The sequence below is a fragment of the Gymnoscopelus braueri genome (assembly GCF_963280865.1).
Source record: "Gymnoscopelus braueri genome assembly, chromosome: 13".
Classification (NCBI taxonomy): Eukaryota; Metazoa; Chordata; class Actinopteri; order Myctophiformes; family Myctophidae; genus Gymnoscopelus; species Gymnoscopelus braueri.
In genome coordinates, this window is record NC_137615.1 from 2553418 (window position 1) to 2574979 (window position 21562).

Below are 21562 nucleotides of genomic sequence, written 5' to 3' on the forward strand. Positions count from 1 at the left end.
TGACACTAATATCTCAGATTTTGTTAATAAATGATCTATTGTTGTCCTTTGCGAGGAGTATAATACATTTTTGGGGGTTTGTTTTATTGTTATTCTGTTTATAAGAATAATGAGAATATCTGGAGCCCGCCTAACTATATCCGCTCATTTCCACCGCACACACACATGCACGCAAACATTCCGTTTCCGTATCCGCTCTAGACCGGATGCGCAAACAACCTACGAGGCGGAACCTGACCCACTTCATTCGGCACACGGTCCCCAAAACAACCAATCACAGCACAGCCCATCGTTTGGAGGGAGCTCAAGCAGCCAATCGCAGCGCTCGGTGTCCTTCCGGGCTATGGGATCAGGGTTTTAGCTAGGTTTTTGTTGTGTCTGTTCTGTCCACAGCAGCGCGAGCGCGGTTCTTCTTCAGTCCATTGGTCTATTGGTTCCACATCAAACAGCCTGGCTCTGGGTTCTGCTGGTTCTGCTCTCCGTTCTTCTGGTACAAAGCAGAAGGTTCTGGAACCAACGGTCCTCTGTCTCCATCCAGCTGTTTGTTTCATATTAAAGGTGAGCTTCATGCTGTGTTTGTGTGTGTTAGCTGCTAACAGGCTAACAGGCTAACGGCCATGTTGCTTCCTGCAGGATGCATGTGTGTGTGTGTGTGTGTGTGTGTGTGTGTGTGTGTGTGTGTGTGTGTGTGTGTGTGTGTGTGTGTGTGTGTGTGTGTGTGTGGACGATATGTAAACTATAGATTATTGATCTGTAAGACATTATTATATAGATTTTATCGAATAACAGAGAAGCAAGTTCTCTCATGTGTATTGTATGTGTTTTTGTCTACATGCTATGGATGGATCCTGAACTGATGCATTGATCAGATCTGTAGACCCTCATGCTATGGATGGATCCTGAACTGATGCTTTGATCAGATCTGTAGACCCTCGTTGGTCTGAAAAGATGTTAATGTGCACGAGCCGTGCGTGAGGGAAGAGTAGAGTTGTGTATCTAGTGTTTACTAGTAGAGTGATGTTAATAATCATATTTATGCATTCTGCCTTTTGTCTGTAACTGTAAGGTTTGTTATTCAATATTCAGCCAGTTCTAGTTAAATTAAACTCCTATGGTTTTTTACCTGTGAGGAACCCCTCCCCCCTCTCTCTCTCCAAGGACCCCCGGGGGTCCCTGGACCCCCTACTGTTCAGCTCTGGGCAATGATTTTAGTCTTTTACTGTAATATGTTTGTTGTTGGTTGATATTGGAGTGAAACAAATAAATGCATATTTTGTGGTTTATAATGATAAAGAAAGTTACAAGTGGCATAAATTCCATCTATAATAATAACAGTAATAATAATAATTATAATAATGATGATGCATTTTATTTATAAAGCATTTAACAATCCTGTGACTCTCAGAGTGCTACAGGGGGTTAAAAGCAAAGTAAAGGCATACAAACCAAAACGATGACATAGGACCCGACTAGGCTAGACTGAAGGGTCAAATTAAGACCTGAAGCCCATTCTACAGATGTCTTCTAAATCCCAACAGTTTTCTGAAAATACTAATGTTTCTATATCAGTGGTTGCTCAAACTCTTTCATGTCAAGGACCCCCAAAATGATATGTATTTGGCCGCCGACCCCCTTTTCAAAATACTTTGTTCCAGGGACCCCCAGAAGCAAAGATTTGAGTTAAAAATGTTCGCTTTAAAACAATATGTATTCAAGGATTTGCAGATATTTTCACACTTTTAAAAAATAGCAGATCTACAAGCTCATAGCGCGGCACTCGGTGCCGCGCTATGAGCTTGTAGATCTGCTATTTTTGAATAGCCAAGGTGTAAAATAATGCTTCAATAATGGGAGGGAAAAGTCTTTTATAAAGTGAATATAATGATTCTCATTCATTGTGTTCACATGGATCCCTGATCGTCTCCATTCATTCAGTTTGGCCGCTGAGGCAAAAAAAACTCCGCTAGGCGGCCTGTGGGTCTCAAACCTTTTCATATCAAGGACCCCCAAATTAAATGAATGTATTTGAGCCCATCTGAAAATACTTTGTGCCAGGGTCCCCGCCCCCCCCCCCATACAAGATTTGTGTTGTTAAAACGTGTTCAATTTATGTTCAAGATGTTTTGAAAATAGCAGATCTACAAGCTCGTCAACACGTCAGCCAATGTGTATATATAGGGTTAGAGTGGCTCAACTGGTTTTAAGTGACCTAGTGCAGTGGTTTTCAACCTTTTTCATGCCAAGGACCCCTAAATTGATATACGTTTGGCCACGGACCCCCATCTGAAAATGTTTTGTGCCAGGGACCCCCCAGAAGCACAGATTTGAGTTAAAAATGTTCTCTTTGAAAAATTAATATATTCAAAGATTTGCACACATTTTCAAGATTTCAAAAATAGCAGATCTACAAGCTCAAAGCGCGGCACTCGGTGCCGCGCTTTGAGCTTGTAGATCTGCTATTTTTTAATAGCCAAAGCTAAGTGGTTAAAGTGATTGTGACGCTATGTTAACTCATTTTGCTGGGGACCCCCTGGTAGCCCCCTCAAGGAACACTGGTGGTCCCCGGACCACTGGTTGAGAACCAGTGACCTAGTGGGATCGGGGGGACGAAGCAGCTGGGATATATAGGGTGTTGCCAGCCCATTGTGGGCTTTAAAAACACATGGTAACATTTAAAGAAATCTAACATGATGGACATTTCATTGTGAGGAAGGCCATCAGGCCCAAACGTCAACAAATATAATCACTGCATATTGGTGCTGTCGAGTGGAGAGCTTTTATGTCAAAAACTAACTGTGTTCCAATGTAGTTATTATTATTATTATTATTATTATTATTATTACCTGTTGTTATTATTGAGTCACAAGCTCTGGTTAATACTGGTGCAAACAGACCTTTATTCTCTCTCAAATTTCCTTTCATATTTTTATCACTGGATAAATGTCTTATCTTTTGTCCTAATCGGTATTAAAATGTTCTTTAAAAAGATCCCTGGCTAATAGGCCTTATATGCCTTAATACATTGTACAATTGCCCTATGTAACAAAAATTTTAATTTTATTTTAGAAATGGTACGTCTTTCACTCAATAGGGACCGCTCCAAGTTGATGATGTCATTTGTCCATATGTGGTCTAACCCTATGGAATGAATGCATGTGCTAATAAAACCTAAAAACCTAATACTTCCTCAGGTTACTATGAGCATCAAAGCAACATTTTTAATACATTTTATTAGAACATGCATTCCATAAATTCCATAGTGCTGGACCACAAATGGACGAATGACATCATCAACTTGCGTCGGAAGCAGTCCCTATTGAGTTTCTGAAATAAATACAATATTTAAGGTGATTTTATTTTATTTCAGTTATGGAGGGCAATTAATGTATTATAATGTATTAAGGCTTATTAGCCAGAGATCCTTTTAAATAGATGCAACTTCCTGGAACATCCGGTCACCCTGTGAAATAAACCATATTCTCCTGTCCACTAGAGGCGCTGACACCACTCAGTCAAGCTGGCGACCACAGCGGCAAAGAAGGCCAAGAAGCCTGAGGAGGAGGTGGTGGAGGCGGTAGCGGCGGAGCCTGCGGCCGAGGCGGCGGCGACGACGGCGGCGGCGGCGGCAGCAGGAGCACCGGACGCGGCGGTAAAGCCCGCTGCGGCCGCGGCGCCGGCGGCGGCAGGAGCAGCAGCAGCAGCAACGGGGGAGGGAGGGGCCGCCCCCGAGGAAGAGGAGGAGGAGGAGTATGTGGTGGAGAAGGTTCTGGACAGACGGGTGGTCAAAGGAAGGGTGGAGTTCCTCCTCAAATGGAAGGGCTTCTCTGAGTGAGTTCTGTTTGTTCTCCATAACGTTGATTGATTGAAATGTTTATTAGGCAAAAGAATGTAAAACAACACAGTTACATTTATAATGCTTTTGTCTAAAAGGTCCGGCCAAAAAAGTCCTTGCGGACTTGTTTCCGTTGGGGTCCTTGAGTTAATTTCATAGACATATATAGTAGCAACCAAACAGTTCAAAAATCAACATGAAAATACAGATAATACAGAAAAAGTACCACTATGTACAAAAGAAAAAGCATTTAAAAAATATATGTACAAAAAAAGGGGGGGGAAGCATGGAAAAATAAAAATTATATACAAAAAAAGCATGAGGAAATACAAAATATGTACAAAAAAGAGGATGGGGGGGGGGGTCGTCTGTCTACAGGGAAACTGGTACTATCTCCTCTTTCGGCCTCCAGAAAGATGGGTTTTTAGGGCTGTTTTGAATGAGCCCAGCGAACTGCATTTTTTGAGGGATGGGGTTAGACTATTCCATTCCTTGGTGGCAGTGCTATAGAACATCTAGAAGATGGACAGATTATCGTGTCTTCCTTCCTGATACCCATTTCCCATTTTCCATAACTTTGGCGTATCGGTCGATACCGAATACCGATCCGATGACCAGTGTGTGATCTAAAAGAAGAGTCTAGGACAGTGGTTCTCAAAGTGTGGTCAGGGGATCCTCATGGTTCCTTGAGGGGGTTCAAAATGGACCCTTACGGGACTGTAACTCTGAGAGTGTTCAAATGGAACCAAATGGACCCTCACAGGTCCATTTGGTTCCATGTGTACACTCTCAGAGTTACAGACCTATAAGGGTCCATTTGGTTCCATGTGTACACTCTCAGAGTTACAGACCTGTAAGGGTCCATTTGGTTCCATGTGTACACTCTCAGAGTTACAGACCTGTAAGGGTCCATTTGGTTCCATTTGTACACTCTCAGAGTCATGGGGGTCCTTGAAATTAAATGGTTTGAGAACCACTGATCTTGGGAAGAAGAAAAAAATCCATTAACTCTTTAACTGTCAGAGTTAAAACATGGTCTACAGCTGACCTTGCCAGCGATGCCGAGCGTTTTCACTAACCTTTGAAAAATCATAGAATATTATTCTCCACAACGATCCACCCGCCGGTGGCTTTAAAAGACGTAGGGGGGTGATGGAGAATCGGAGAAAAAAAATGTGTGAGCCTTGGGTGAATGGACCAGTACTACACCTTTTTTTTTTTTTTTTTAAGTCTAAATTTTTATCCCACGATTTTGTAACCCTATTTTTTACACCCAGTGCCAATTGTCTATGTAATCCTGGGCGCTACACTCCCTCTGCCAACCAGTACTACACATTTTAAAACCAGGGGAATAACTTTGGAGATGCACCGGCGCTCTTGTTTCCGGCCGTGGGTTCCAGCGGCCTCATGACTTAAAGTGATGATGTTAGCTTGTAGACGGGGTAGCTTTCGGCTTCAGGCTTAAGGCGGTTACACACCGGCGAATATGCGAATAATTAAAAGACGTTTTTTTTCGCTCCGCGAAAATGATGTGGAAGCTTGCATTGACTTTATAAGGTTTTTTAAAAAACGTATTATTCGCATGAAAAAAATCGCCCCGGTGTGTAAGGACCTTTACAGTTAAAAATCATGGAGGTCCTCACAAATATAGTGATACAAACTGTGTGTGTGTGTGTGTGTGTGTGTGTGTGCAGGGAGGACAACACGTGGGAGCCTCAGGACAACCTGGACTGTCCAGACCTGATCGCTGAGTACATGACCAAACACAAAGAGAAGGAGGAGAAGAAGAAGGAAGGCAAGAGGAAGGCAGCCAGCGATGCCCCCACCGATGGAGAGGAGAGAGCGAGCAAGAGGAAGAAGGATGAGGTGAGAGGAAAGGAAACGAGGATAGAGGAGATGTGTGTTATGTGTGTATGTATCTGTATATACACTATGTATTGTTTCATTGTCAATAAAGATGTCTTAAGTCAATCACCCCCTCTCTCTCTCATTGTTTGTCTCATTGTCGTTCTGTCTCTCTCTCTCTCTCTCTCATTGTTTCTCATTGCGCTCTCTCTCTCTCTCTCTCTCTCTCTCTCTCTTCTCTCTCTCTCTCTCTCTCTCTCTCTCTCTCTCTCTCTCTCTCTCTTCCCCCCCCCCCCATCAGGGTGAGAAGGCCAGAGGTTTTGGAAGAGGTTTACAACCTGAGAGAATCATCGGAGCCACAGACTCCAGTGGAGAACTGATGTTCCTGATGAAATGGTGGGTTGACTGAACACACACACACACACACACACACACACGTGGGTATTTCTATGCTTGTGAGCACAGCAACAGGTCAGGGTGGCTAATCTTGGAGAAAAAAAAGACCTTTGTCTCTCTTGCTATTTTGAACCCTAAACCAGGGCCTGAAATATTAGGGAGAAGAGTCTAGGACGTGTGGAGCGTTGTCCAGGGTGTTTTAGAGAAGAGAGAAGAGTCTAGGACGTGTGGAGCGTTGTCCAGGGTGTTTTAGAGAAGAGAGAAGAGAGAAGAGTCTAGGACGTGTGGAGCGTTGTCCAGGGTGTTTTAGAGAAGAGAGAAGAGTCTAGGACGTGTGGAGCGTTGTCCAGGGTGTTTTAGAGAAGAGAGAAGAGAGAAGAGTCTAGGACGTGTGGAGCGTTGTCCAGGGTGTTTTAGAGAAGAGAGAAGAGTCTAGGACGTGTGGAGCGTTGTCCAGAGTGTTTTAGAGAAGAGAGAAGAGTCTAGGACGTGTGGAGCGTTGTCCAGGGTGTTTTAGAGAAGAGAGAAGAGTCTAGGACGTGTGGAGCGTTGTCCAGGGTGTTTTAGAGAAGAGAGCAGAGTCTAGGACGTGTGGAGCGTTGTCCAGGGTGTTTTAGAGAAGAGAGAAGAGTCTAGGACGTGTGGAGCGTTGTCCAGAGTGTTTTAGAGAAGAGAGAAGAGTCTAGGACGTGTGGAGCGTTGTCCAGGGTGTTTTAGAGAAGAGAGAAGAGTCTAGGACGTGTGGAGCGTTGTCCAGGTTGTTTTAGAGAAGAGAGAAGAGTCTAGGACGTGTGGAGCGTTGTCCAGAGTGTTTTAGAGAAGAGAGAAGAGTCTAGGACGTGTGGAGCGTTGTCCAGGGTGTTTTAGAGATGAGAGAAGAGTCTAGGACGTGTGGAGCGTTGTCCAGAGTGTTTTAGAGAAGAGAGAAGAGTCTAGGACGTGTGGAGCGTTGTCCAGAGTGTTTTAGAGAAGAGAGAAGAGTCTAGGACGTGTGGAGCGTTGTCCAGGGTGTTTTAGAGATGAGAGAAGAGTCTAGGACGTGTGGAGCGTTGTCCAGAGTGTTTTAGAGAAGAGAGAAGAGTCTAGGACGTGTGGAGCGTTGTCCAGGGTGTTTTAGAGATGAGAGAAGAGTCTAGGACGTGTGGAGCGTTGTCCAGAGTGTTTTAGAGAAGAGAGAAGAGTCTAGGACGTGTGGAGCGTTGTCCAGAGTGTTTTAGAGAAGAGAGAAGAGTCTAGGACGTGTGGAGCGTTGTCCAGAGTGTTTTAGAGAAGAGAGAAGAGTCTAGGACGTGTGGAGCGTTGTCCAGGGTGTTTTAGAGAAGAGAGAAGAGTCTAGGACGTGTGGAGCGTTGTCCAGAGTGTTTTAGAGAAGAGAGAAGAGTCTAGGACGTGTGGAGCGTTGTCCAGGGTGTTTTAGAGATGAGAGAAGAGTCTAGGACGTGTGGAGCGTTGTCCAGAGTGTTTTAGAGAAGAGAGAAGAGTCTAGGACGTGTGGAGCGTTGTCCAGAGTGTTTTAGAGAAGAGAGAAGAGTCTAGGACGTGTGGAGCGTTGTCCAGAGTGTTTTAGAGAAGAGAGAAGAGTCTAGGACGTGTGGAGCGTTGTCCAGAGTGTTTTAGAGAAGGTTCTGACAGCATTTTGTATCTAAAAAATATAGTAATACCTTTTTACGTAAACAAACACACACACCTCCACCCTGATTTTGTGATTTACTAGCCTCGGAAACCCATGCCTTTTTTTTTGTTAGTGATTTACTGAATAAACTGACCGTACCGTTTCTACCTCTCCACCTCCCTCCCTCCCTCCCTCCCTCTTCTCCCGTCTGGTTCTGTCCATCGCTCTGTCCTCTATCCCACTTCCTGTGTGAACAGGAAGAACTCGGACGAGGCCGACCTGGTTCCCGCCAAGGAGGCCAACGGCAAGTGCCCCCAGGTGGTGATCTCCTTCTACGAGGAGAGACTGACCTGGCACTCCTACCCCACCGAGGAGGAGGACAAGAAAGAGGAGGAGAAGAAAGATTAGAGCGGAGGAGGTGAAGGAGAGAGACTAGAGAGATGGAGGGGACGGAGGAGGTGAAGAAAGACTAGGGCAGTGGTTCTCAAACTTCTTTTAATTTCAACGACCTCCCCGTAACTCTGAGAGCGTACACATGGAACCAAACGGACCCTCGAGGGTCCGTTTGGTTCCATGTGTACGCTCTCAGAGAGGCCTGTCGGGGGACCATTTTGGAACCCCCTCAAGGACCCCAGAGTGTCCCCGGAACCTCACTTTGAGAACCTCTGGACTAGAGAGATGGAGAGATGCACAGAGGTGGACAGACAGTTGATTCTGGAACACATAACTATATACAGTATATATATTTCATACTTTTTATTGTGCTATAAAAAAATACAAGCTTTGTGATGAATCTGAAGCATGTATGTTTTTTTTAGCACATAGTCTGAATACATAAATAATAATAATAACCGTCCGTATTTGTTCAACAATACATTTATAAGGTTCAAACCTTTTAGCTGTTATTTGGTGTTGTTGAAGGGAGAGCAGCTGTTATGAATGTTACAAACTTGACAAACCTTTATTTCATTTCATTTTATTTTGCTTCTGGTGCTGGTCCCCGCAGACACAGAGTTCTGTCCTTTCATTGGACGAAACTCTGGTGACGATGCGTTGTGGGTGATTTGTTAACGAACATTAGGACTGAATCCATGGAAACCTCTCTTTCTGTCTCTCTCTCTCTCTCTCTCTCTCTCTCCATCTCTGTGTCTCTCTGCCTAACTGCTGGCCATCAAGATGTGGTACCAGGCTGTGAACATCTCCTCTCGGCTGGAGATTTTAAACGTTTTCATTGGTTACTCCAGACGAGAAACCAACCAACCAACCAGACGACAAAGGTTACACTTGTTTCGTCAGCTATGTTTTATTTTTTATTTTATTTTATTTCCACCAGAATAAGAACCTCCAACTGATGTTTGGTGACCCTTTTTATCAAGACAACAAGATTTTTAGACTAGAGTCGGGCACCCAAAAATAGCAGATCTACAAGCTTTGGATATCATCTCCAGAGTGCTCGCATTGCAGCATGTGTTAACGCCCACCAAGTAGATCTGCTATTTTTTTGAACATTTTTGAAAATACAAAATAGGGCATAAAGTGACTAAAACCAGGGGAAAAATGTCGCATCATGATATCTGAAATATCCAGACCATGTCTAATCTCATATCACGCTTTTTTAAATCGATTTGAATCAAATCGATTGTTTTGGTGAACAACCTTAAACCTGACATTGATATTTTGGGCGTGTCATTACCGTATATAGTGACATAAATCTGCCTTATGAGCTTGCAGATCTCCTGTTTTCGCTGTTTTATTTTTTTTGCGCAACACCGTTGTACCACGAAGTATAAAATCAAGTAGTTTAATCACACGAATCGATTTTTTGTCCATTATTTTAAAAAATCTATTTTTTTCCCCCACGTTGACTTGTTGATAAAATAAACATTTATAAAACACACTTCTCAATGATTTAATAAATGGACAAAGTAATAGATAGAATAATGACTAATACATTAATATCTAGTTGTTATAGTTAATAGTCCAGTCCAGTTGATTGAATGCCAAAGTCGGTGCATTTTATGCTTTTTTTCCCTAGACATCTCCAACGGTTGGTTTTTTGAAAAAAATCTAGCAGATTCAAAAATAGCAGATCTACAAGCTCATAGCGCGGCTATGAGCTTGTAGATCTGCTATTTTTGAGAAATCTAAAGTGACACAGACGCGTTCCAGGTCCTAATGGGTTAATAATAACTGGAGTCAAAACGGTTTTATTTTATTACTAATAATACATGGAGATTGAGTCAAAACGGTTGGTTTTATTTTATTATCATAACATAGATTGAGTTGCCCCCCCCCATAAAGGGGGGGCACCCTCGTGGGGCACCCTCCTCCTCCTCTGTGGGTGGCAGCAGCACCCTGTGCCTGGAGACACCCCTGACCTGAGCACCCATCTTTTTTTATTATTATAACTGTTAAAAAAAACAACTGTGCATTAATGAGTCTTGTTGGTGCTGTTTCTTCATTACGTCACTGTGTCCTGTGGAACCACCCGTGTTCCCTGTAGATTAATTAATTAATTAATTAATGAGTTAATTAATTCATGTATATCCATACCTCCAACGCAGTTCCAACCTCATTTCTTACACCTGGAGGAGATCTGAAAGTACGTTCTCTTCATTTTTACATTCTTCATTCAGGAACGCCACAAACCATGGAGTTTGTCCATGAATTCCAAAGGGAAAAACATTTAACCCATTAAGACCCTGAGGCCGATCCTACAAAATGCCTTCTGAATCAGTAGTTCTCACACGATTTTTCCAAAGATGCTCAAAAATAGCAGATCAGTCTAAACTCGTTGTGAGCTTGCTGCACATCTGCTATTTTTGAATAGCCAAGGCAAAAAATCTAAAATGACACAGATGCTTTCCCGGTTTTAATGGGTTAAAGTAATTTTCGGGGTGAAGTACTCCTTTAAAAATCGGACGTCGTTTTTCTTCTTCTTCCTCTTCCCACACAAACTCCAGAGCAGGCTGTGTGGTTTTAGCCTTCGTGATCCGAGCCACGTTCAAGACAAACAATTTCAACGTTTCTAAAGATATTTTTTTAGGTTTTTCCATTTTGCATTCCTTGAACCTTGGGGGAAAAAAATAAACTATTTTCCCGCTCTTTTTTTCTTTTGACCCGGAAGTGGTAAACTTCCCTCCCCGTGTCGGAACATATTAACCAGTTGTGCGCATGAGGCTCTTCACCGCCGCTTTTTAAACCGTTTAAGTTTTATATATCCAGTGTTAAACGATGACTCCCCTTCCTCTTCTAAGTGTACTTTTTGGGTTAGACGTTTTCGTCGTGACGTTGTTGTTGCGTGTGTTGAACGCAGCCCGGACGTGTGTTGGTGAATAATATTAGCATTGTGTTAACGTTAGCTTAGTAGCTTTTTTTTTTTCCTCTTTTCTTTTTTTTCTGTTAGCAGACCCCCGGAGCGTGCGGTTGCTGGTTCAAATCCCTTCCCTGGCCCCTCCCTCGCTGGCAGCTTGAATACGGCACTGCAGTGTTTTTTTAATTCCAACAACGGTTCTCTTTAATGATTCCTACATGTTTTTTTTTTAAATTAAATCTATATTATTTTTGCCCTTCATTATACTTTTTGATAAACACAAACTCAATCATACGTACAGTATTGCATACATTAATTATGGGAAATGGAACCAAAAGGACTCTTAACAGGTCTGTTAACTCTGAGGGTGTACAAATGGAACCAAATTCAACAATTTGGTTCCGTTTGTACACTCTCAAGAGTCATGGTAGTGGTCATTGACATTAACCCATTAAGACCTGTGGCGATTCTTTTTTTTTTTTTTTTTTCAAAAATAGCAGATCTACAAGCTCTCATAGCGCGGCACTCGGTGTTGCGCTATGAGGTTGTATATCTGCTATTTTTGAATAGCCAAAAAGTCATAGAACCATTGGTATGTAATAGTATATCAGACAAGAAGTCCCACACACAGCTCTGACCGGTGTGATAAAACCTGGTTCCTGGAAAAACGGTTCCAAAATGTGGCGGAACGGCGATTCCGGTCCCTGGACTTTGGATTCGGTTCCTCTGGGTTGTTGCTACGGTTTCCGGATCCCTAAAATCCTATTGGTGCTCCAGCTCCAGCCTTTTGATGTGGGAGTTGTTGGGGGGGGGAAAAAGAGCCCAAAAAACAGAAGCAGTTTTCTGATTGGTCGCCTTCATTTCCCCCCCCCCCAATCTCTGTGGCAGCCTGGGTGGTTCTCCCCCAGCAGGCTGCAGGGGGAGCCAGAGAGCAGGGTTTGACACGGTGGTCTGTACCTGAGGTCTGATAGATGTAGATTCTTTATATTACTTCTGTGTCTGAATGTTTATTTTTCTGTATTTTTAGACGACTAGAAGCGTTCTGTCATGTTGTTGCATGTGTTCTCGTTTCGCCCTCGGCTAAAATCATTGTCACGGCGATCTACTATAAATTGTTTGTGTTTTGGACAATAAAGATACTCTTTTTTTTTTTTGTAAAAGGCTTGTGTCTGTGGTGATTTTTTTTTTTTTTAAACTTTGTCTTTATTTTTCAGACAACAAAACATACATTCAAAAGGAACATCACAAAAAAAAATAAAACAAAAAGCAATACAGTAAAGAACAATACAGTAAAAGGAAAGAAAAAAGGAAAGGGACAATACAGGGTGGGGGGTATACACTATTCATTTTTACTCTTATACAGATGCCATTTCTCCCAACGTTTCTCAAATATCTCTGCCTTAATCCTTAGATTATAAGTCATTTTTTCCATCAGACATATTTCTTCAATAATAGCACACCAATGCTCCTCTAGGAGGGTTTTCAGCCATTTCTCTGTGATGGCTTTTTTAGCTGCCAGTGTCAAGATTTTGAACGGGTAAACGTCCTCGTGTCCTATTATGTCCTCTGGTGTCAATCCCAGATATAAAATCGGGGGATCACAGACAATATTGTAACCCATTACTTCCTCCAAAATCCGGAGAACACTGTCCCAGAATGACTGTATTTTCTTACAAGACCAGAATATGTGTGAATGATTGGCGTTCAGATGACCACACTCTCTCTCCAACAATACTGCTGTTTACTCAGTTGTTTACTTTTGATTTGAGGTGTAATCTCCCTCCATTGCTTAGAGTTTGTTGAAGAGTGTTGTGTTGTACACATGGAACGCCACTCACTCTCAGACAGTTCAATATTAAATTCAGATTCCCATTTCGACTTCACATACATTGTATTTCTTCCATGTTGCTTTTGCAAGCCTCTATACAGTCTGTGGTGATTTTAACTTCTATATGTTATTTATTTAATGCTTATAAACATTTACACGTTTTCCCTTGGGAAGTCGTGTACTGAATATCGATGCATGTTTTTGCATGTGGACAAGTGGTTAGAATACCGTCTTTATCATTTAAAACGGGGGTCTTCCACGTTTTTCAGTCCAAGGACCCCCTAGCTGAAAGCGAGCTGAAACAGGGACCCCCCCCCCCCCCACTACATACTGTATAATTGTGTGATTTCATAGACCAACACCAAACCTCTTTGCCGAAAATAGGCATCGTGAGCTTGTAGATCTGCTGCTTTTGGCTTAAGTTCTCTTCAGAATAGGGATAATAGGGTTCAAGTGGTTAATGTAAAAAGAAAAATCAAATCACAGAGATTTGGCGGATGCCCTGTAGTAACTCTGAGGACCCCCTATTGAAGACCCCTGATTTAAAACACTTATCGGATGATTTTTATCCACAGCGATGTACAAAATGTAAGATTAGAGTAAACGTAATGAACTCTAATCAAAGTGCAAAAACAATGAAATGCTACAAAGTAACTAGGATACCAGGTAAACATCATGTGTTACCTGGCATCCTATAGTTTCAATGTACATATTTGATAGTAAATTGTTTAGAGTGATGCTATAGGTTCTTGGTTTACAGATGATCCTATAGTTTACTGAGACACTACACTGTCTCTGTATTCTATGATCCTATAGTTTACTGAGACACTACACTGTCTCTGTATTCTATGATCCTATAGTTTACTGAGACACTACACTGTCTCTGTATTCTATGATCCTATAGTTTACTGAGACACTACACTGTCTCTGTGTTCTATGATCCTATAGTTTACTGAGACACTACACTGTCTCTCTGTATTCTATTATCCTATAGTTTACTGAGACACTACACTGTCTCTGTATTCTATGATCCTATAGTTTACTGAGACACTACACTGTCTCTGTATTCTATGATCCTATAGTTTACTGAGACACTACACTGTCTCTGTATTCTATGATCCTATAGTTTACTGAGACACTACACTGTCTCTGTATTCTATGATCCTATAGTTTACTGAGACACTACACTGTCTCTGTATTCTATGATCCTATAGTTTACTGAGACACTACACTGTCTCTGTATTCTATGATCCTATAGTTTACTGAGACACTACACTGTCTCTCTGTATTCTATTATCCTATAGTTTACTGAGACACTACACTGTCTCTGTATTCTATGATCCTATAGTTTACTGAGACACTACACTGTCTCTCTGTATTCTATGATCCTATAGTTTACTGAGACACTACACTGTCTCTGTATTCTATGATCCTATAGTTTACTGAGACACTACACTGTCTCTGTATTCTATGATCCTATAGTTTACTGAAACACTACACTGTCTCTGTATTCTATGATCCTATAGTTTACTGAGACACTACACTGTCTCTCTGTATTCTATGATCCTATAGTTTACTGAGACACTACACTGTCTCTGTATTCTATGATCCTATAGTTTACTGAGACACTACACTGTCTCTGTATTCTATGATCCTATAGTTTACTGAGACACTACACTGTCTCTCTGTATTCTATGTATGTGTTTACCTTGTTTACTGTAAGTCTCTGGATTAAGACGTCTGCTAAATTAAAAACATGTAGATATGAACTTCCAACAAATATTGCTAATTCTTAAATACAGACACATTATTTTGTGAAATAAACAGCTTTTTTTATTTCACAGAGTTGCGTATTAAAAAATAATGCATTTAATTATATTAGTTATCTCTGTAATGATGAATCCTAAAGTCATTGTTTTATTTGATGGCCTTTCCTGCCCTGGCATTGGGCCACTGTGACCTCGATTACATTTTAGGGTCAAGTGGCCTTAAACCCTAAAATGATGAAATGCCAGACCTGAACAACAAAGTGCTACCTAAATAACTTCTGTGGACAACTTGACAGTTTGTCTATCTTCTGTCTATATCATATTTGAACTGGAGACTCCCACCTTGACAAGGTGTTGGAATTGCAGACATTACATAGTTTTGACTCAGTTCCACCAATAAATATTGTGAAAATAGCCGATCTTTTTTACCTTTACATTTTTATCCCGCGATTTTGTAACCCTATTTTTTACACCCAGTGCCAATTGTCTATGTAATCCTGGGCACTACCTTCCCTCTGCCAACCTAGGGAGGCCAGGGCCGAGCTCATGCCTCTTTCAATGCATGAGAGCCAACTGACCTTCTTGTCACCTGACAGGGGAGAGTTTCCCTGGTTGGACGTAGCGCGTGGAAGGAACACGTTATTCCAACCAGTTCCCTTCCCCTCCATCAGGCGCCCCGGCTGGCCAGGGGGAGGCAGTATAGTGACCAGGATTACTGCATGTTTTTGTGAGGGTACCTACCCTAGGAGACACGGGGAGAACATGCAAACTCCACACAGAAAGGCCCTTTCGCCAACCCCACCTAGGGCATGGGCACTGATGACGCGGAGGAGAGAACAAAAAATAGCCGATCTGCCAGCTCACATGCCTCACAATGCGAGGCGCTGTGAGCTTGTAGATGGTCTATTTTTGCCTCTAATATTTGACAATTTGGCCAATGTTAGACCATTTTTTATAGTATAGTTTGTTGATTACGTTTGATGCAGTAATGGCGTTAATTATTTAAAAACAATCACGGTATTAAAAAGGTCTTAAAAGTCCTTAAATGGTCTCTTTATAAATGTGCAGATACCCTGTATACACTTATACTGTGTGTTGGTCTGTTTACTGTTGAGTGAGGAAACAACGTTGCACATTAAGATAATCATCTGGGGATCTGCCTAAATCATTTGGGGACCCCCTTTGGACCCCCTTTGGGCCCCTTTGGGCGTCCTGACCCACAGTTTGAAAACCATTCATCTAAATAACAATAACCAACATACATCTGCAAAGTAGAACTAACATCTATAAAATAAATCAAAGTGATCCAAGGAAAGGAAGGTGTGGTGGAGTCTGAAGAGTTTTAAAATATTAACTCAGAACAGGAATATATTAAGTCATTCATTTATTTACATTTCCTGTACATCCAAAACAGTTCAAAGTTCTTGATAACCAGCAAGCACTTTGACTGATCCACATAAAAACAACTTATTAAATATCCACTGTATCTGACATGTTCATTTTATCATTAACTGAGAGTCATTGTTTGAATGGGTGATTATTAAACCAATAAAACAGTTCATTACTAGACTTTGAAGTGTTTTTGATTAAAACAACTAATTGACTTAATAAATCACTCACTTAGAGACTGCATTTGAGAAACTATAATCCTGATAATTAATGAAATACTTAATTTAATCCACAGTTTAAACTGCATTGTGTTGTGTGTCACATTCAAGTACCCTGCTTCACAGGTGTCAAAAGTACACAATATTTACTCTAGTATAAATACTTTTTAAAACACTGGTATAGAAGTAGTGACTCAACTTCTTTCCTCAAGTATAAGTGGAAAAAAAAGTACAGGTTCTGAAATGCACTCAAAAGTATAAAAGTAAAAACAGTCCCTCTGGTATTTCTACCAGCTATGTTCTGTGCAAACATTACTAAACCTTCACTCATAATAATAACAATAACATTCTTAGACTATGGTATTAAACAAACCATTTGAACTTAAAACAAACAAAACAATACTGAAACTAAGGAACTATCTTTGCTCCAATGTGCAAATCAGTTCAATGTCAGCAACAGATTCAACCTCTGTTTCCAAGTCTGCTTCTAATAAGTGACTTCATTTGGGCTTGTTCTCCTATAAAGGCCCTTGTAAATGTTGGTAGTTGTGGGTTGTTCTCAAACGTTTTAATTTCCAGGACCCCCATGACTCTGAGAGTGTGCAAATGGAACCCAAATGGACCGTACACTCTCAGAGTTAAACTCAAGGAACCATGAGGGTCTCTGGACCACATTTTGAGACCCGCTGGTGTAGCAGAGTGTTTCCAGTGAGTCAACACCCTGACTCTGTTTGAGCAGAATGGAACAGAGCCTTCATTAGTGTCATTGGTAACAACCTGTGAAGGAAGTAAGGAAGAGGCCCAGTTTCTTTACTATATGGCTGCTGTGTGTGCATAGAGCCTATTTAACTCAAGAGTGTACAAATGGAACCAAATGGACCCATAAGGGTGTGTAACAGGTGTGTTTTCCTCCAGGATCATTAGTGTTGCGCTGTGTTAAACATCAGGTTACAGTGAAACTGTGTAAAAGTGTGAGTTCCATAATGGATGTTCCAGTGGTGTGTTCTAGGTTTTTGCAGAGGGTATACCATAATTATTCCCTCCCACATGCACGCGTAGTCACCGAATGAAATAACCGCTCTATTAAGTTAATGTGTGAATTACTTCGAAACTCCAATGGCCAGCGGCCATTATCACCTCAAGAAGACAACAACAGCCACACATCACCTAGCCAGTAGCCACAACGCTTCCTCGGATGGTTAGTGGACCGTATAGTTTTCCCCCCAAAATGTTCTTGGCCGGTATACTACGTATATAGCGTAACACGGTAGAACACACCACTGTTTTGAACCCTCACAGCACAGGTGTGAGTGTTTATGACAGAGATAGGCTATAAAAAGAAAAGGTCCATTCTGTCGTGCCGAGAACAGCCACAAGGTGGCGTATGCAGTCCTTTGCGGTTTGAATGGGTAATTGTAACTGTAACTGTGTGTGTGTGTGTGTGTGTGTGTGTGCGTGTGCGTGTGATGCACACTGTAATGCACTTTGGATAAAGGCACTATATACCTGTACATGGCAGGTTGTAGGTTCTACACCTACTGCACCCATGTGTCCTTGAGCAAGGCACTCATGTGTATTAACTCTCAACTCACTGACCAATGGGATCCAGCCCACTGTCAGTGTGTTAGCTTAGCGTCTGTTAGCTTGTTTTAGCTTATCGTCTGTTGTTCGTGTTGAAGCTCCGAAGCAATGGAACAAAAACTATGCCTAAACCTAACCTCAAAACCACGCCCACCTGGGCCAAACACCGGGAAAGGAGAAAGTCCACCGTAGCGGCGCAGAATGAGCTGAAGGACGTAACAAGACGACCAACATGTCCTGCTGGCACCGGTTTATGTCCTTAAGAACTTGACCTGAGGTTCAGAGAGGATTGTGGGAAACGCAGTCTTTCTTTCAGATGAATGAATGTGAATGAGTTCAGATCCAGTCCTTGTCCACTGTGTTATAGTGACTCTTCCTCACTAACGCTGATTTCAAACCAGAGATCCACCAGTACCAGTACGGTCAAAACGCAATAATGATCAACGTCACACCTACAGCTGCTAGCTAGTATTCCCTACTAAAATACAATAGTGTTGTTCTGTGGTGTGTACTTCCGTACAGTAGTGTTGTTCTGTGGTGTGTACTTCCGTACAGTAGTGTTGTTCTGTGGTGTGTACTTCCGTACAGTAGTGTTGTTCTGTGGTGTGTACTTCCTGTTGTGTGTTTCTGTGGTGTGGAGTGTATATGCGTAGCGACAGCTTCCGATTGGCTGGTGGCTCTGTCTCCAAGCGTCACTCAAAGCAGAGATTTTCTCATCTTTTGAGCCTTTTTGTTGCCGTTGCTGGTGCTAGATCTGGTGACAGTGTGTTGCTGGGACAGAGACAGGTGGACAATAAAGTAGATTTTCTCCTTATTCGTCTTTCTGAAAAAAAGCCATTTTAGTGTCAGAATGTTAGAAAGATGGTGTGGCTTGTGTGAAGAATGGCTCCAATGTTTAGTTCAGTGACCATGGAGATAAAGAATGGTTCAGACGCTGTGTTCACGTTCACTTCAATAGACTCCAACCTAACTCTTCTTCTTCTGGTCTCCTAAAGAGGCGGGGCCACCTACGTACGTCACACAGATACAGGAAGTGAACCGGAGACGGCGGGTCAGTCTTGGTTTTTATTCACTGCTTCTTGTTTCTTTGTTTCCTGCCGGTTTTCCCGTTGTTCTGTGGCACCACCGCCCCCTGCTGGCTGTGGTGTTCATGACGCAAAGCGAGGGACACCCCCCCGTCGGGGCCGAAGTGCAGCCGGTGCTCGGCGGCCCCCAGGGGCCCGGCGCTCTGCTCCAGCACTTCCTGGTACAGAGAGCCCAGGCGGCGCTTCATTTCCTGCAGGTCCCTGAGCGCGTCCTGTCTGTGGCGCTGGAGGCGGGCCCTGCGGCGCCTCAGGCCCGACACTTCCTCCTCCAGTCCCTGCAGCACGTCCAGCTTCCTCTTCCTGCAGTTCTGGGCGGCCATCTTGTTCTTGCCGCGGCGGCGGATGTCCCTGATGAGGCTGGAGAAGGAGACCAATCACAATCAATTAAAAAAACAACAACTTTATTGTCACATCAGTGTCTCGAGACAGACAAACACTTCTATTCCACCTAAAGCCTAATTTATGCGCACCGAAAATATCAGACCTACAAGCCCACAGCGCGTAAGAGACGCGGCACGTTGTGGGCTTGTAGGACGCGTGACACTGTTGTATGAATATGACTTGTAGCTTGTATCTTGCCATCTTTTAAAGACGTGGATTTTTTGTCATTTTATTTTTAAGTTTCAGTCTGAAATGGCATCTCAACCAATCAAAAGGTTGCATCCCTTCAGACTATGGAACGCTGAACTCTCATTCACCGCAGCAGAGGGCTAGTGTTTGTGGCCTGTCACTCACACTGCCCAAGGGAGAGACGGTCAATGTGAAGCATGTTAGTTAACTACGTTGCTTATTTCTAACCTATAATGTTTTCAGATACATATTCTAGTGTGCTGATTAAGTTTAAAATGAGTAATACACCGTCTGGACGTCATCTTGAATGAGATTCAAAACTTAAAATGGAGGAACGTGCAGCTATGGGAATCACACAGGTGAATGAAATCAAGATTCATATTTATTCTATATCTATGTCATCACGCAGTACGTTTTAGTTTGACAGGAAGTAATTAAGATTGGCCTTTTAGGGACTTTTGAAATAAGAATACACCAAAAATTTTCTTTTGGCATCCATTGTTAGGTATCTCCATATTATGACCACGGATATTCTCTAAAAGTGTGAAAAACATATTTTTCATTTCACCATGTCTTTAAAGCGTTTAGTAACAGGCACGTACCTGAGTTGTTGGTCGTCGAGGTGATATTATATTTAATGAGTTTAGTAAACATGTACCTGAGTTGCTGGTCGTCGAGGTGATATTGTAATGAGTTTAGTAACAGGCATGTACCTGAGTTGTTGGTCGTCGAGGTGATATTGTAATGAGTTTAGTAAACATGTACCTGAGTTGCTGGTCGTCGAGGTGATATTGTAATGAGTTTAGTAAACATGTACCTGAGTTGTTGGTCGTCAAGGTGATATTGCGCCAGCAGCTCGTTAAACTCCTCCACCTGCAGGTTGACGATCTCATCGTTAGTGAACGGGATGCGCAGGAGGCGAGCGCGGCGCTCGTCCAGACTCCACTGCCTTCTGGAGTGGGCGTGGCGGTGGGCGGGGCTTCCTGCCGCCGGGCGGCGAGAAGGGGCGGGCCTGTGGCGTTTGGCGTCAGTGGGCGGGTCGATGGGTGGAGCCCCAGGCTGATTGTAGGTGTGGTCGTGTCCGACGTGCTCCAACCAGGAGAGACGATGCTCCAGCGAGTTCTTTGCGTCGTCCGACCAGTAGGGCTGTGGCACCAACACGAAATATACAGTTATATACCAGTAGGGCTGTGGCACCAACACGAAATATACAGTTATATACCAGTAGGGCTGTGGCACCAACATGAAATATACAGTTATATACCAGTAGGGCTGTGGCACCAACATGAAATATACAGTTATATACCAGTAGGGCTGTGGCACCAACATGAAATATACAGTTATATACCAGTAGGGCTGTGGCACCAACATGAAATATACAGTTATATACCAGTAGGGCTGTGGCACCAACATGAAATATACAGTTATATACCAGTAGGGCTGTGGCACCAACATGAAATATACAGTTATATACCAGTAGGGCTGTGGCACCAACATGAAATATACAGTTATATACCAGTAGGGCTGTGGCACCAACATGAAATATACAGTTATATACCAGTAGGGCTGTGACACCAACATGAAATATACAGTTATATACCAGTAGGGCTGTGGCACCAACATGAAATATACAGTTATATACCAGTAGGGCTGTGACACCAACATGAAATATACAGTTATATACCAGTTGGGCTGTGGCACCAACATGAAATATACAGTTATATACCAGTAGGGCTGTGGCACCAACATGAAATATACAGTTATATACCAGTAGGGCTGTGGCACCAACATGAAATATACAGTTATATACCAGTAGGGCTGTGGCACCAACATGAAATATACAGTTATATACCAGTAGGGCTGTGGCACCAACATGAAATATACAGTTATATACCAGTAGGGCTGTGGCACCAACATGAAATATACAGTTATATACCAGTAGGGCTGTGGCACCAACACGAAATATACAGTTGATGATTCATTGTCATACAAATGATTGCGACTAATGATTTAATTCTGTTTTGGGCATACATTTAAAGCACATTACTGTTTGCCTTTTAGGTTTTGTAAACATTGCACAGGGGTAGATATGACAAATAACTTAAAGATATACTTAAATATACA

At 42.4% G+C, this 21562-nt stretch overlaps 2 protein-coding genes and 1 long non-coding RNA gene across 3 annotated transcripts in view; 2 read left to right on the forward strand and 1 right to left on the reverse strand.

Moving 5' to 3' along the window:
* Positions 1-206: 206 nt before the first annotated feature.
* cbx1a (chromobox homolog 1a (HP1 beta homolog Drosophila)) lies at positions 207-8194 on the forward strand (the record flags this gene model as incomplete). Its single annotated transcript, XM_080447079.1, has 6 exons — positions 207-291; positions 394-558; positions 3513-3828; positions 5527-5698; positions 5979-6073; positions 7943-8194. The coding sequence occupies 6 exons, from the start codon at positions 207-209 to the stop codon at positions 8091-8093; spliced, it is 984 nt and encodes a 327-aa protein (XP_080303205.1). The 3' UTR covers positions 8094-8194.
* A 1621-nt stretch (positions 8195-9815) lies between these two features.
* On the forward strand, positions 9816-11470 carry LOC308098984. Its single transcript, XR_013934343.1, has 2 exons — positions 9816-11365; positions 11419-11470. It is a non-coding gene; the product is annotated as an uncharacterized lncRNA (long non-coding RNA).
* A 4510-nt stretch (positions 11471-15980) lies between these two features.
* Positions 15981-21562, reverse strand: part of nfe2l1a (nfe2 like bZIP transcription factor 1a) — a 30154-nt gene continuing 24572 nt past the window's right edge. Inside the window, exons 11-12 of the mRNA XM_080447445.1 lie at positions 20256-20584; positions 15981-19225 (exon numbers count right to left, since the gene is read on the reverse strand). Of these exons, the coding sequence (XP_080303571.1) occupies positions 18853-19225; positions 20256-20584 (702 nt within the window). The 3' untranslated portion in view covers positions 15981-18852. The remainder of the gene's footprint in view (positions 19226-20255; positions 20585-21562) is intronic.